General features: G+C 36.5%; 1 protein-coding gene across 1 annotated transcript in view; it reads right to left on the bottom strand.

Moving 5' to 3' along the window:
- Positions 1 to 13,297: 13,297 nt before the first annotated feature.
- Positions 13,298 to 16,551, bottom strand: part of LOC126440349 (pre-mRNA-splicing factor ATP-dependent RNA helicase PRP16-like) — a 183,608-nt gene continuing 180,354 nt past the window's right edge. Inside the window, exon 21 of the mRNA XM_050090637.1 lies at positions 13,298 to 14,945. Within this exon, the coding sequence (XP_049946594.1) occupies positions 14,864 to 14,945 (82 nt within the window). The 3' untranslated portion in view covers positions 13,298 to 14,863. The remainder of the gene's footprint in view (positions 14,946 to 16,551) is intronic.

Here is a 16,551-nt window from a genome sequence, read left to right as displayed (position 1 = left end):
TAATTATTTTATATTTTGTTGTGAACTGGCTTTTGGCTTTCTCAACCATCTTCAGACAATATAAAACAAATATTATTGTTGTGGAACTTCAATACTGTGTATGTCAGTTTTCAGTATTTCTATGTTTCTTGAAGCACTGGTGGAATATGTGTTAAAAAACTATGTTTTGTACTAGAAGTTATCTAGTTATGTGGTGCAAACTGTGAATGATAAAAAAAAATTGTATTGTAGATACCAAATGAAAAGAAGCAGTGCAGTTTGTTAAGACACTGACCCCATATTCAGAAGGATGGCACTCATTCTGTCCAGCTACCCTGATTTAGGTTTTCCTAAATAATTTGAGGATAATGCCAAAATGGTATCTTCATCAAGGTCACAGCTGACCACATGACCTACCCTCATAAAAACATACTTACTTACTTTTTGTGTGTGTATGCTTGAGCTATTTGTTTTCGTTGTCCTATGATGAGAAATACTATATCATTGAGAGATGACACATGGTCGAATTAATGAATTTTTTGGAGCACTGTGCCAATGTCAATTCAAAGCTGATATAAGAATGGAATGGGAAATGAGGGCATACAGTGGAGAAGAAATGACTAGTGAAATGAACAGAGCATTTGAAAACTGATATGAAGACAGGGGAAAAACAAAAAAGTGAAAGAGGGAGCAACTATTGAACAAGATAGAACAAAATATCAATATAATGAAAACCTGTATATATTACACAAATTTTGAGGAGAGGACACAAGGATACAAACTCCCCCACTCATGCTTTCAAATGAAAGTTTGAACCTTAGCAATGTAAAATGAAGAAAACTATGAAATTGTTGCTGAATACTTTAAGTGGTGAAAAGCCAGTTCCTCGAATCAGAACTAATAAAGCAAGAGATCAAAATGGGTAGTCTCCTCCCCCAGACTGCAGTGATATCAAACACAATATCCACAAACTAAAAAAAATGAGGCTGCTGGAGAAGACTCCGTAATAGTAGAATTACATACATTTGTGTTTGAATAAGCAATAAATGTTTTACATAAAACCATAGAAAAGCAAATCAGAGAAAGAAGGACTACATGATGAGAGAAAGTTAACCTTAATTCATCCTCTGCATAATAAAGGAAATACTACAGAAGTGAATAATTGGTGTAGCATCTAATTACTCCCAGTAACATACAAGATCCCATCACTATTCATTTTAAACCACAGGTATCTTTTCCATATATACCAGAATTCTCATTAAAACTCTGTCATAAACCTAGTGTGTCTCTTGGCATTTCAGTGTCTTATCCTCTCTGAGAGAAGTTAAATAGCTAAACTGGAAAGAAAAAAGAGAAGGATCATACAGGATATAATAGATCCACATTATAAAAATGGGACTTATGTAAGAAAATGAAAAAAAGAAATATATTATAAAACAGGGAAATTAAGGACACAATGCAGCAACAGAGTTTAGTTTTTTGGCCATATAAGAAGAATGAATAATTTGAAATGGACAAAATGCATCTTAGCATATTTTTTATGTACTCGAAAACGAAAGTCTGCTCTGTACTGTAAATTTACATTTACTGTGGAATGGTACATAATTTAACAAGTTATTTGCTGCTGTCATCTGGAAATACAATCATATGGTCCACAGTAGCCAAAGAAACATTAGTACTTCATTGTGATATTACGGCAAAATTTTCATCTGAAATATCTGTTGGTAATGTGTTGAAGAAGAAAACTTAGTTCGGCTGAGACTATTTACTATACTGTTTTTTAATATCTTGTTATCACATCTCTTTTAGTGTATGGTAATACATTTAATAATCTGGATTAATGTCAGTAAAGTTGAGAAGTGTATGCAAATTTTTCCTTACATTTGACAATGTAAAATTACCAGTGCATTCACTGATATTATTGACTCCTGTTTTTCACTGGGGATTTCTTGTGCCTGGTCCATTATTTTGTTCTCAGTCAGGATTTGGTTGCCAAAATCTTTTTCATCTTTATTCAACAGACCACGAAGATTCTCCATCATTGTAGCTCCAAATGCAGCCTGGAAATCTACATCTATGTATACACTGCAACATACTATGAAGCTTATCTTCTATTCCTTCAAGATGAAACTCTGTTTCTTTGACACACAAAAGGTTATTTCATGTTTTCTTATTGGTTGTAGCTCTGGGAAATCCAGCTGCCGGCCCAGTAGCAAATGACGCTCTTGATGTTATACACTTTCTGTTTTATTAAGACCTGTTCACTTATACTATCTTTAGCATTGAAGCACACCATACATTCATCAAGTTGCTTGCATCTATAAAGGTGCTTACAAGTGAGGCTTACTCCTTGATCCATATGCTGGATCAGTGGAGTAATGTTTGAAAAGAGAAACATACAGTACACTTACTCAGTCCATCATCAATAGACAGACAAGGGGAATGAGCGGGGTCATTCTCCAAAATCAATAATACTTTCACATATTCATGTTTCAGTTACAACTTTTCAATTTGCAATTTTCAAACTTCTGGGGTGAAGGTGTTCTTGAACTTACTGTGCAGAAATTCAAGCCTTTTTCAATGAAATTGTATGGTTCCAGAGATCTTTTCAAGTCTCAAACATGTATGATGTGTATATGCAGACTGAAGTGCCATGAAAGTTTGTACCAAGGCCAGGATATATAGATCATACATGTTTGAGACTCGAAAAGGTCTTTGGAACCATATAGTTTCATTTGATTAAAGCACCTACGCCTGGGTTACAGGCAGGTATCGTTTGATGCTGAGGTGCTATTCCAATACAGCTGGAGAGCCTCTGCAATGTTGTTTGAGTTTATGGGCAATACCAAGTAGTCTGAGGTGCAAACGGAAATTTTGATTGGGAAGGGAGGCATGTTAGGGTAATCCATGCAGTTGTGTAAAGGCACTGTGCCAGTGCGATGTAGTGGTTAGCGCATTTGCCTAGTGAGCAGGAGACGCGTGTTTGGATTCCGGCCTTGAGCCTTTTTGTTAGCTTTATAGGTGACTAGGAGTGTTGCATAATATTTTTGATTGCCATAGGTATTAAAGATTTCCCAGCTACAAGTGATTTAAAATAGTGTCATTATCACAGAAAAGACTAGTGGTTTGTTCTTTGCTCGTTTTATGTCGAGGTGTTGAAATGTCTTTCCTACTGCCATGTGTATTGTTGGGGAAAGATTTCCAAAACTAGCCAGTTTCCTCATGCTAAAGAGAAATTTCCCTCCTATAAGATGAAATGGTTCAACACTTGCAACATTTGCACTTAAACATTCCCCACACAGTTTTTGGTAGACATTACAGAATCTGCCAGTACTAGCCTTCAAACTTGTGTGGCCTAGCTTATCTGAAAATGTTTCCTCTGCAGCCTAAAGTTGGACTTTTTATGGGGCCTCCAACAATGCATTATTGTTTGTACTGGGTGCACACATCATCATGGGCAGTGGTTAGTTTTGGTTCAGTTGTCTATTTTTGTTTTATCTGAAAATCTAAAGTTTTATTGTAATTTTTTCTCAATTGCTCAAAAGTTACCTTAACAATGCCTAACTCTGTCATAACACTCTGGCAAAAGCACCAGCTTCAATTTTATTACGCACTTTTTCCTTTTTATTTTTCCTTTTGTTTGCAGGCAAAAATTCGAAAATTTTCACATTTTACTAGAATATTATGTACAAAATAGTGCATAAATTATCTGTGTGTGACGTTTAGAAGTATTTTATTTTTAATTTTGAAGTCTTACATGCGTATCTGCAAGATCACCAAATTTCGGACATGCTTCTGTTTATATGTGAATATTTCGGAAACTACATTTTATAGAAGGCTGTGATTTTCATATCTGACAGAAAACACGTGGTGCTCGATGTTAGTCACACTGCTATTTCGCAGTTACTTGGCAATTGTTTGTTTGTTTTGAGTGAAACAGTGACTTTCAATGTAATCTGGTGCAGTTTGACATAATATAAACATGCCTAGAAGTGCTAGCCTATTCAAGAAACGTAAGTTTGGTGGGAACCAACACACTAGAAGTGTAAAACCATGTGTTATTCAAGAGTTGGAACCCACAAGCAGTGTAAAATCAAATAACCTTGATGTGCCACTGGAGAACAAGGGAGATGCGACCTCACCCAATGCAAGTAAAACTAAATTACATAAACAACTCGAGGAACTAGGGTTATTGCAGGATAATTTAGAAAATAGTACTTCTGGTCAGGGATATATTTTGTGTGACATGAACATTTTAAAATGGTTCAAATGGCTCTGAGCACTATGGGACTCAACATATTAGGTCATAAGTCCCCTAGAACTTAGAACTACTTAAACCTAACTAACCTAAGGACATCACACACACCCATGCCCGAGGCAGGATTCGAACCTGCGACTATAGCAGTACCGCGGTTCCAGACTGCAGCGCCAAAACCGCTAGACCACCGCGGCCGGCATGTACATTTTAATTTAGGTGCTGTGTGATACATTGTGCTGTAATATTTGTGGCAGAAAAGTAATTATTGAAGAAGATTTTTCTGCAAGAATAGGACTCACTAAGACAATAGTAATTATTTTCACTGGCTCTGACAACAATAAGTCATTTGTAACATCAAATGAATGCAAGAATAATCTTTATGAGGTAAATGTAAGACTTTTCTGCACCATGAGAGCCATTGGAAAAGGTCTTAGTGCAGCTCAGTGTTTCTGTTCGGATAAATCTACCATCACCACCTACAAAAATTCAGAGGTATACTGAAGTTATAGGAGAAGCTGTTGAATCTGTCGCTTCCCTGTCAATGAAGGCTGCAACAAATGAAGCTGTCGAAGTGAACGAAGGCAACATTGATATACCAGCTGTGTTTGATGGGACATGGCAAAAGCGTGGTCACACGTCGAAAAACTCAATTGCCACAATCACAAGTGTAGACACAGGCAAAGTAATTGACTTTGAGGCACTTACAAAACATTGCTATAGCTCCTGTGACAAAAATGGAAAAAATGAACATGAAAACTGCCAGAAAAATTATGAAGGAACTAGCGGAGGAATGGGAGCTGATGCCGCGATGAAAATGTTTAGCAGATCACTGCAGGAAAGGGGTGTACGATACACCCAGTTCCTTGGGGATGGAGATTCTACGGCATATAAGGGTGTTGTTGAAGCAAATCCATATGAAAATATTGTGATAAAGAAACTGGAATGTGTTGAGCATGTGCAAAAGAGGATGGGCACACATCTCAGAAAATTAAAACAATGTCTTCCCACCACCACACTGTCTGATGACAAGCCACTTAGAGGTCAGCTGACTGATAAAACAATAGATCAGCTCCAGAAGTATTATGGAATGGCCATCAGAAATAACGGAAATGATTTAGAAAGTATGTGAAAAGCGGTCTGGGCCACATACTTTTCCACAAACATTCAACCGACAGAAAACTGACACATGCACTCTGCCCACCTGGACCTGAATCGTGGTGTAAATTACAGAAGGCTGAAGTTTCAGGACTGTCTTTTGAACACAAGAACTCTATTCCTGAAGCTGTTACGGAAGCAATAAAACCAATTTATAGGGACCTAGCTCACCCAGACCTCCTCCGAAAGTGTCTACATGGGCAAACACAGAATCCTATCAATACACTAAAATGGGGCGTTAGTGATGCTGTATTAACATTTAATGATGGAAATATGGGAAGAATAAGAGTTCTAAAACATCTTAACATCACTCCAGGCTCCCATACTGTAAAGGGCTTGAAGTTATTGGAGAAGATAAGGCTCGCCAAGGCACAGTGTGCAGCTCAGTTCATGACCAAAAAAGCAAGATCAATCAGAAGAAAGAAGCTTTTGCAGAAGGAAGCTGGCAAAGATAGTGATGCTGACTATGCTGCTGGGTGTTTTTGAGACTTAATTTAAAATTGCAAGTCAATTTTTATCATTTTATACTTTAAATACGATTTTCTCAAAATGACATTTTTATGCTTTATGTTCCTTTGTATCAAAACCGACTTGTGATAGCTATATGAGACTTTGGCACCAGTTTCATTATAATATATTGTATGTACTGAAGCAAAACCATAGCAATAACTTGAATAGAAGGCCATCTAAGGCATTATGTGTACAATTATTTCTAATAAAAAATATTATAATTGAAAATACATATATAGGCCTATCTCTCCTTCTTTTGTACCTCATCTCTTAATTCTGGTTCAGTAGACACAAATAACATCAATAAGACAGCTGAAAAAATTGTACAGTGTTATCTTCATTGGTTCCAGAGATAAAGGTACATGAAGTAGGCTAATTTAACATTGCCCACATAGGCACTGCAAACTCCCCTTACCAATCTGTGTGTACTTCTAACACTCATCTCGATAACTGTATTGCGCTGTACGGCACTTTAATATACTTTCAAGTGATCACAAAGGTGGAATTTAAATGAACTTGTTATTTGCGATTCAGCAAGTGGACTGAGCAGACTCCAACTTTGTTGCACGCTTCTGATCAACAATAACACATTTGTTACTTGTTATTGGCCATGAGTGAAATGAGTAGGGAAGGAGGGGATGTGTTCAACATTTTATAGTGAAAGAGCTTGATGTGAATGACGTCTTTGCAATAAGAAGCCTGTCCAAAATTTGAAGAAACAGCTCTTCAGATGGCCAAGACAGAACCCAGTTGTTAGTTTTTGTATGTTGACAATGCATTTATTTTTTGGCTGTATGGAGAAAACAAATTATCATAATTTCTAAATGTTCTGAATGATGTTCGTACTGATATAAGGTTCACTATGGAAGAAAGAGATGGGAGGTCAAATTTTATTTTTGGATGTGCAGGTATTCAGAAAACTTGATCGTATTTTAAATACAAATTCTACAGATACCTTCACAAGAATTCCAGTTGCCATTCCAAGCAGGAAATAGGAGTGATTAAAACACTGGTTGATTAGGCTAAAGAAATTTGTGAGCCACAGAACATGGAGGAAGAGCTCAATCATTTAAGAATTACGTTCAGAAGAAATGGCTACTCTGACCTACAGATAAATAGGGCAACACATCCTAAAAGATCCGGATCTTCCAATGAAACAGAACTAACTTATGGGAAAGTTTTACTTCCATTCGTAAAAATTGCTGCTGGCTCCTTTATCAGGGCACTATGAAGTTACGGTATTCATACATTGTTTAAACTGACAAGAAAGGTGTGTGAATATCTAGCCACTCCAAAGGACCTACACCTGCTTGTTGCTGCAGCAAAAGTATACAAAAATCCTGTGCACATGTGCTCAGGTGTACATAGAAACAACTAAAAGAACGAACAGCTAGCTCAAAGAACACAAGAGCAATTGCCATTCAGGCAACACTAAACTGGCAGTAGTGAACTAGGGAATCACCCAATTCATTTTTCGAGTACTATAGTTTTATCAAGGTCCAATCATTATTATGCTAGGAAAAACTATGGTGGAATGTAACAATATTATGAAAAGTATAGTTGCTACTCACCATATAGCAGAGATGCTGAGTCCAGGATAGGCACAACAAAAAGACTGTCAGAATCAGAAAGTGAGCTTTCGGCCAAGGCCTTTGTCAAAAATAGACAAAACACACACACACACACACACACACACACACACACACACACACACACACACACACATGACTAGCTTCAGCTGCCAGAGACTGTGGTTGTGGTTGTCAGTGTGCATGTGTGTGTGTGTGTGTGCGTGCAGTCTATGTCCAACAAAGGCTTTTTTGGCCAAAAGATAATTTCTGACAGTCTTTTTGTTGTGCCTATCTGCGAATCAGCATCTGCACTATATGGTGAGTAGCAAATATCCTTTTCATAATATTGTTACACTATTATGCTAGAATGTGCACAAGCACCATAGAAAATAAAAAAAAAACTATATTATAAAAGGAGGAGGATTAAAATTAGACAAGATGTGGACCTTATTGCTAAATAAAGCAAGGAGCACCAACTTTCCCTCACTATACACTCTGTGGCAGGTGCTGGAGCAACTCTGTAATGCTAAATGAACTTCAGAAACACCTTGGGGAAGATGTGATTGCCACAGAAGAGGAGAGACATTTTACAACTGCCCCTTGGGAATCAGTCTATGGAACCAGCTGGATATAGGATGGGCAGGGAAGTTGAAAATGTTTAACAATGTCAATGTTTGGCTCTGTACTACACAAGCGGCTTGTAGTGAAATTGTGTGCTAATGGAATATCGTCTCAGTTATGTGACTGGATACGTGATTTCGTGTCAGAGAGGTCACAGTTTGTAGTAGTTGACAGAAAGTCATTGAATAAAACATGTGATTTCTGGCATTCCCCAGTGTAGTGTTGTAGCCCCTTTGCTGTTCCTTATCTATATAAACAATTTAAACAATTTAAGGGGGGGGGGGGTAGGACGTCAAACGGGACGACTTGGAGCAAAAGAGGCATTACAGGACATTTTAATTTCCACTGCCTATACTTTTACAAATAAATTTATAAAACTTTTGCAGCATGACCAGGAAGGATTCAGGATTAGCAATGGAAGTTCAAAAACTCAACAAAATATTTTTTTATATCTGAAATTTCATCAGTTTTTCACTTCTTATTGGCTGCATTTGTTCCTATAGGTACACTTTTCTTCATAACTACGAGAGATTCTTCGATGAATTTTGCACAGCATACAAACCATAGTTACACGTGTATGAAACTCTGGAATTTTCCAAATCTATTAAAAACTGTGGTAAAAATTGAGATAATTGACTATAAAATTTGAGTTTGTTCTAAACATGAAGTTTAAAATGTAACAGCTTATTCATTTTTTCATAAATTAAAAAAATGCTGTGCAAAATTCATCGAAGAGTCTGTCCTACTTACGAAATTCTGCCACCAGTGAACTGAAAAAATGATGAAATTTCACATGTAAAAAAAAATTATTTTGTCATGTTTGTGAACTTCCACTGCTATGAGTGTGAATCCTGAATCCTTCCTGGTCATGCTGACAAAGTTTTATAAATTTGTTGGTAAAAGTATAGACAGTGGAAATTAAAATGTCCTGTGGTGCCTCTCCTGCTCCAAGTCGTCCCGTTTGACGTCCTAACCCTCTTAAGAGACTATCTGAGCAGCCATCTTGCAGGTTGTTTGCAGATGATGCTGTTGTTTATCGACTAGTAAAGTCACCAGAAGATCAAAAAAATTGCAAAACAATTTGGAAAAGATATTTGTGTGGTGCAAAAATTGGCAATTGACCCTGAATAACGAAAAGTGCGAGGTCATCCAGATGAGCGCTAAAAGAAATCCGTTAAACTTTGGTTACATGATAAATCAGTCAAATCTAAAGGCAATAAATTCAACGAAATACCTAGGATTACAATTATAAACAACTTAAATTGGAAGGAGCACATAAAAAAATGTTGTGGGGAAGGCTAACCAAAGACTGTTTTATTGGCAGTACACTTAGAAAATGTAACATGTCTACTAAAGAGACTGCCTACACTATGCTTGCTCATCCTCCTTTAGAATACTGCCGCACGGTGTGGGATCCTTAGCAGACAGAGCATGAAGGACATTGAAAAAGTTTAAAGAAGGGCAGCACATTTTGGATTATCCTGAAATAGGGGGGAGAGTGTCACTGAAATGATACAGGATTTGGGGCAGACATCATTAATACAAAGGCGTTTTTTGTTGCGGCAGAATCTTCTCATGAAGTTTCAATCACCAACTTTCTTCTCTGAATCTGAAGATATTTTGTTGATGCCGATCTACATAAGGAGAAACGATACAGGAAGATATAGGTGCTCGTTTTTTCTGCGCACTATAGGTGATTGGAATAATAGAGAATTGTGAAGGTAGTTTGATGAACCCTCTGCCAGGCACTTAGATGTAATTTGCAGGGAATCCATGTAGATGTAGAACACGTGAATGTGTATCTTATGCTACATGGACTGTAGGCAAAATAGTATCACCCATTTAATTTTCTTTGTGACGGATAACCACTAATTGGTAACAACTAAAGGAGTTAGCCATTTTTATCATGTTATCTTCACTAATATGCTACACATTAATGAACTGTTCACTGTAAGACACTCTTTGTCACATAACCATTTTGGTCTCAATATTCTGTAATTGTAGGTCAGTGATACGTCAGGACATGACTTTCTATTGCTCTCAGTTAGGTTTGGGTCATGTTATTATGGAATAAAAGTAATGAGAAACAGCTTTTATTTTTCCAGGAAAAATACTCCCAAGTATCAGCCATGATACATGATTAAATCACAAAATGTTCAGTATAAGAAAATATATCTATTGACATGATACTTAATATCTTCTGGCCAATTGACATGTTGGTCCTCTGCTATTTTTTACTGACCTTGGCCTCTACACCATCCCATGTTCACTTTAATCAGTCAGTTTGCATGTGAACTGTCCATAACTCAAAGCCTATCTTCTCTTATAATTCTGGCAAGATATTCTTCTTAAATCCAGTCAAGGGAGTCATTATACTTAGACCACAATTGTGAAAATGTTTTGCTCCAGAGCTATGCAGTTGTAGGTTGAGTTGGAGACATTACACAATAGCCAGTTTATTTAAACAAATTGTGAGATTTTGTTAGAACTTTCAATATATCTTTGTGTTGGTCACATTTATCTGTCTGTTAAGCGAAAAACACATCGTGCAGGAATTTTGAGTCCCCTGCATTACAATAACAACAATCTAGAAAGAACATATTTCTACTCACCAAACAGAGGAGGCACTGTGTTGCAGATAGGCACAATGAAAAGAATATTGGTAATATTTAATCTTGCTGACAAAGTCCATCCTCAGAAACAGAACTTCCACACAGTCACTCAACAACAACAACAACTAATACACACATGGCTACAGTCTCCAGGTGCCTGGAGATAGTAGCCATGCACATGTCAGTTGTAGTTGTTTGAGTTTTCTACTTCTGAGGAAGGACTTTGTTCAAAAGCTTAAATATCTCTGGTATTCTTTTCTGTCTGTGGCTCAATGCCTCTTTTATGTGGTGAGTAGCAATCTACCCTTTCCATACTGTTGTTATTCCATCCTGGACTTTCCATTGTCTGTGATGGACACCTTGTAAACAATACCACTGAAGATCAGGGTTGTTTACACTGGAACAGGTTATTTTTACTGACAGCATTTACATCATCAGTGCTAACAGTGTCACTGAAGCTCCTCCAACTTTTTAACCTACTCTTCTCTGTACACTATGACAAATTTCTGAATGTTTGTCTGTTGATCACTGATGGCTACCCTGTCTCTTCAGCATGTATTAAATCCAGTGACAACCAAAAACATCTGCATTTCTAGAGATCTTTGCATTTTACTCCTCACCCATTTTCTGTATTGAATAGTCCTCATCTAGTCAATTACAGGGCTTTTTTTTTTTTTTTTGGTAATGTGCCATTTCTATTATTGTTGTTCTTTTAAGTATTATTTTCATTCTGGAATTTCAAGAGATTTTCTTTTATCCTTTTCATTTCACTGTACATATTATGACTTCTCCATAGCCTTGTCTCATCTGTTCCTAATGAGTACGAATTATGAATCTTGTCTGCAGTGGTTGTGTTCCGTAGTTTCTACTGTACACACTCGCACACTTTCTTTTGTACTGTCCAACTTCACCTATATTTCTTCTATATTAAAGGAAAAATACTGTTTGTGGAAGCTTCAAACACAAGCTCAAGTTGCTAATGTTGGTATTCGCCAAATGACTGCTATAGAAGAAAAATTGAAAAGGAAAATATTTACCATAAGACTGATGAGGGATTTACCCTTGTTAATGAACATCACAGAAGATGTTGGAAATGGGCACCATTAATGTCAATGCTGCACTGTGCCCGATTTATCAAAATGAGACATGTGGTTAGCAGCTCAGCCTGAGTAATAGTAGCAATAGTGTTCTCAATGTTCTGCAGTAACTCTTCCAGCACGAGAGATTTATTTGAATACAATTTTCTCCACAGGTCAAAATCACACTGAGAAAGATCAGGTGATCATGAGATTGGACTACCTCTGCTGATTGTCCACACATCATACACTTGGGACAAAGCTCTCACGGTGACACGTGCTTTTGCTCTGTGCAGCTGAAAATATCCAAACACTCATTCATCTTCTATGAATTTATCCAAATATGGATTAAACAGTTTCTAGACAGACCAGTTAACATTAACAGTTTGGTGCAACAATCGTACTATGATGTGGACACGAGTCATCGTGCACCTAATACCAATCTTGAGATGGGCTCTTCAAAGTACTGATGCAGGTTTTCTGATGCATAATGGTATATGTTCTGTGAGCGCACGTACCAAGACAGGCTGAACCAAGCCTCATCTGAAGAAATGAAAAACCGAGGATCCTGAAGTCCTGATTCTACTTCACTCAGAAACCACTGACAGAACACAACACATGAAATTTCATCCAGGTGCTTTGTAGGGATACAAATGAAGGTCTTTTTTATATTGTTTCAATACGATGATCTGTTAATTCCCACTTGCACAGTTAAATGATTTCATGACTTTGTTCCAGGCTTTCCTTCACTTGAGCAATGTTTTCTGATGTTCTTCGGATAATTTTGGATTTTATACACTATAGAGCTTGTTTTGCACCATTTCACCACTAAGTTTTGCGTTGCAGGCTATGCTGGAGGTTTCGCCACAACACTTCCAGTCTTAAGCACTTGCACAAACAGTTCCATATACATGATTTATGGTTTGCATGAACCTCAACAATGAACACATGCTGTTTTATTGTAAGTGCCATTTTATGTTGCACTCAACTGGTCTCTAAGCGTGTCAGCTCCTCTCACTCATTCAAATGTAATGACACAGCAAAGTTTTTGTTTTTGGGAGAGGAGCATGAGCAATTTTATTTTGCCCATGCTGTGTGTGTGTGTGTGTGTGTGTGTGTGTGTGTGTGTGTGTGTGTGTGCGTGTGTGTGAACACCAGTGACAGTAAAAGTTTGAATCATTAGGCTTGTGGAACCACACTTCGACAGCTTAATGGTTAAGGCAACTGCTTGGAATAAATAGAATATCTGGAGTCCCAGTCCGGTAAAAATTTTTATTTGTCACTACTGATTCATTACCATGCAGGTTCAGGTTCAGCATATTTAAAGAATTTGCACTAATATTATTTCATGTCATTGCATCTTAGCTAATTTCATTACCATCAATACATTTCAGTGCATTTAATTCATCTTGCAGACAAATACATAAGTTTCTCGGAAGAACCTTGAGAGACAGACAGGGAGAGGGGGTTGGGAGATGGGGATACGCACACATGTATGGAATGAACAGAACAATGTTATGTTTTTATACTCTATTTATTTACATTTTTTAAACAAAGAACTTTATAAAACAAGTGTTCATTTTTGCAAAGAAGAGAAATCAAAAAATATAAAAATTGTACTATCATTTTATGGAAACTATTTTAAAACAGTTTTAAAATAATAGAATGCTTTGTCATTGATTATCTTTTGGTTCTGAACTCCATTCTGAAAACATAAAAACTGCAAACTCCAGCAACAAAACAATGTTTCATGAAGTTTACCATGGTCATTTTCACTCATGTGAAGTATTATTTCTGTGTGTGCAACCAAAAGAGAAAACTCATCACAGTACTGTATTTTGTCTAGCAGCTTCTAGATAAATGCTGGTCAAGACAGAAAGAAAAGAAGAGACAGAGCAAAAGGAGAAGTAAGGAAGAAGACAATGGCAGTGAATGTTAAAGTCTTATCCATCTATTGAATTCTCAAACCCAGTGGTTAACAACATTACAGTTCACAGAATCTGCCTACAGCTCCCCTACTAGACACTTCTTTTTTGTTTAAATCGCACAGTGTTGGAAACAGAAGTAGCTAAAAATGAGTAAACTGCAAGTTACATTTAATGAACTGAATTTTCAACAAGTCACTGGAAAATCTGTATAAATATCTTTTGCATAATGTATGATAATGTGGCATACTGTAACCAAAGAAATCTCATGGTACTAAAAATGTAGGCTTCACAATACTACAGCAATGTGAAGGAATGATTTTTGTATGCAGATTACTTGAAGTGCACCATATGGAACTAATCTTTGCCACAGTACTCAGATACAGAACAAATCTCAAATAAGATAAAACATCGGTCCCTTAGTAGTACTGATGCATGACTATTCAAACATCTTAAAATATATATTGTATTTCTCATGAGGAGGCACCCATCTAAATCTTCCACTGCTATGATGAAATAGTAACACACAAGTTCTGTGTTACTAAAGGAATACTGCACATTTGTAGATAGCCAACTATTTTTTTTTAATCAGTTTCCATGTATGTTCCTTAAAAACATGCACATGTACATGTACATAATCTATTGTGACATTATATTCACAAATTCTATTTAAATCTAATAATGTACATCTTTTCTTTACAGGGTAATTTTAAATTATAAACTTCTCCAAGAGCTAAACAAACATATCAAATATACAAAATTTTACATGACTATCTTTCTTAAAATAAAATTCATGAGGATTCTATGCTTTTGAGTCACCATGTTCCATGTGCCATTCAAGAGAAGGCTATCTAAAACAATTATGTTTAGTAATGGTTTTGTTATACACACGTAAAAAAATAATATGTTTACTCGAATGCCCATTTTGTACAATAATGCAAACATGGTGACTAACAAATAGGTCAATAACAGTGTAGTACTTCATTTTCTGAACACAGCTGTGACCTGCTAAAAGTTTAATACAATCACAGGACTCTTGAGATGTCAATGAAAAATGTCTTAATAAATGAAATATAAGAAAACAAAACACCTTCAGCAATGGCAAACAAAACATTTTATCCTTGAATATTAATCAGGAACTATTCGCTTTACTCCATCAAAGACCAAACCGTGCTGGGGTTCTTCTAGGTGTTGCAGGTGTACCAGGTTCTCGAAGGCCAGGTGTAACAATTTCACCACTGTAAAAATTTTAATTCTGGTATCACTACATTTCAGTTATAACATATGTAAATAATATAAACAGTAATATCACGTACAATATGAAATAAGCCATTACAGTAAAATGACACTGTTCAAGGTAATGTAACTAATTGGAAAAAGAATGCCAGGAACAACAGTAACAGAGTTATGAGAGTTTTTAATAACAATTTCATTATTTTTGATAATCTTGTATTAAAAAGATGTACTTTTGTTGTTGAAGCCTAACACTCTGGTTTAGTTTTTGGATGTCACACACCATCTGCCATTTAATATCATTGTGGTATGTATGAGAGGACATAAAATAATGTTTACCATATCAAAAGGAAAATTCCATTGAGAAAGTTGTTAAATTATAAAGAGACAGAATGGCTGGACAGTACCTTATTTCAGAATGCTACAATTCAAGTAATTTCGACAAAAACAGTTAAAAGTACTTAAAAACTATCCCTAGTATTCCTTCCTCATGAACAGGGTTAGGATTTCTAGATGTGAACCTTTTCTCTTAAGATAAATTGAAGCTCTTTGAAGCTCTGCAGAAAGATACCACAGTACACAGTTTGGCTCTCATTGCAAAAAGATGTTTTTCATGCCCCATTCTGCCTTTTTTCCTTCAACCATGTCCATAAGCCCCTTTTTTTCTTTTACTGTAGCTTTTCAGTAATATTCTTATGTGCATTTTATTATTTACAAGATAAATGACTTGTGAGTTTAATCCTACTTGTATATGGTTTCAAATCAATACAAAATGTTTAACTTTCAATTAAAGTCTCCTCAGCTTGCAGTGAAGATGCGATTAGTGAGCCTGCCTCTTTCAGTAAATGTGAGAATGAAAGCATAGCTGCAACAATGGAAAATAGCTGTGTGTATGACAAATCCTCTTTGTCTCACTTTATCACCACAAATAGCCTGCAACAGTGCAAATAACAACGAGTGTATTTCATTCGATACTTTTAATTTCACCGGAATTAGCTTTACCATGCTGCTTTGCTGTTCTGGCTCAGGAAGTCAAGCAAGATTCCACAGAAACTGATGGAACAATTATGTGATGCACTATTTATGATTTAAGAATTTTCATCATCATCTTCGTTTCCCCTCTATCCAACATCTGGTCGGGTTGGGGTATCAATGGTACTTAGCCACTTTACTTGGTCTTCCCACCATTCTTCTTCTGCAATTTGGTTCCATAGCAGGTTTCTCCTCCTTAAACTCATATTTATTGTATCAATCCATCTTGTTCTCGGTCTTCCTCTTGGCCTCAATCTTGAACTCGATCATTCTTATTGGTATTCTTCCCTCTCCCATCCTCTTCACATGCCCAAACCATTTTAATCTATTCTTTTCAATTTTCTCAGTCAAGTTCTCCAAATGTCCTTCCTAACATTTTCATTTTTCACTCTGTCTTTCCTCGCCTTCCCTAGCATATTTCTCAGAATCTTTATTTCACTGGATTGTATCCTACTCTCCTATCTTCTAGTCATAGTCCAAGTGTCTGAGCTGTAAATTAGTATAGGTGTGAAGTAAGTCTTGTATAGCACCAGCTTGCACCTCATTGGCACTTACCTTCCCCACACCAAGCCCCTCACA

The sequence above is a fragment of the Schistocerca serialis genome, unplaced genomic scaffold, assembly GCF_023864345.2.
Source record: "Schistocerca serialis cubense isolate TAMUIC-IGC-003099 unplaced genomic scaffold, iqSchSeri2.2 HiC_scaffold_1362, whole genome shotgun sequence".
Lineage (NCBI taxonomy): Eukaryota > Metazoa > Arthropoda > Insecta > Orthoptera > Acrididae > Schistocerca > Schistocerca serialis.
This window is presented reverse-complemented; position numbering and strand designations above follow the sequence as displayed.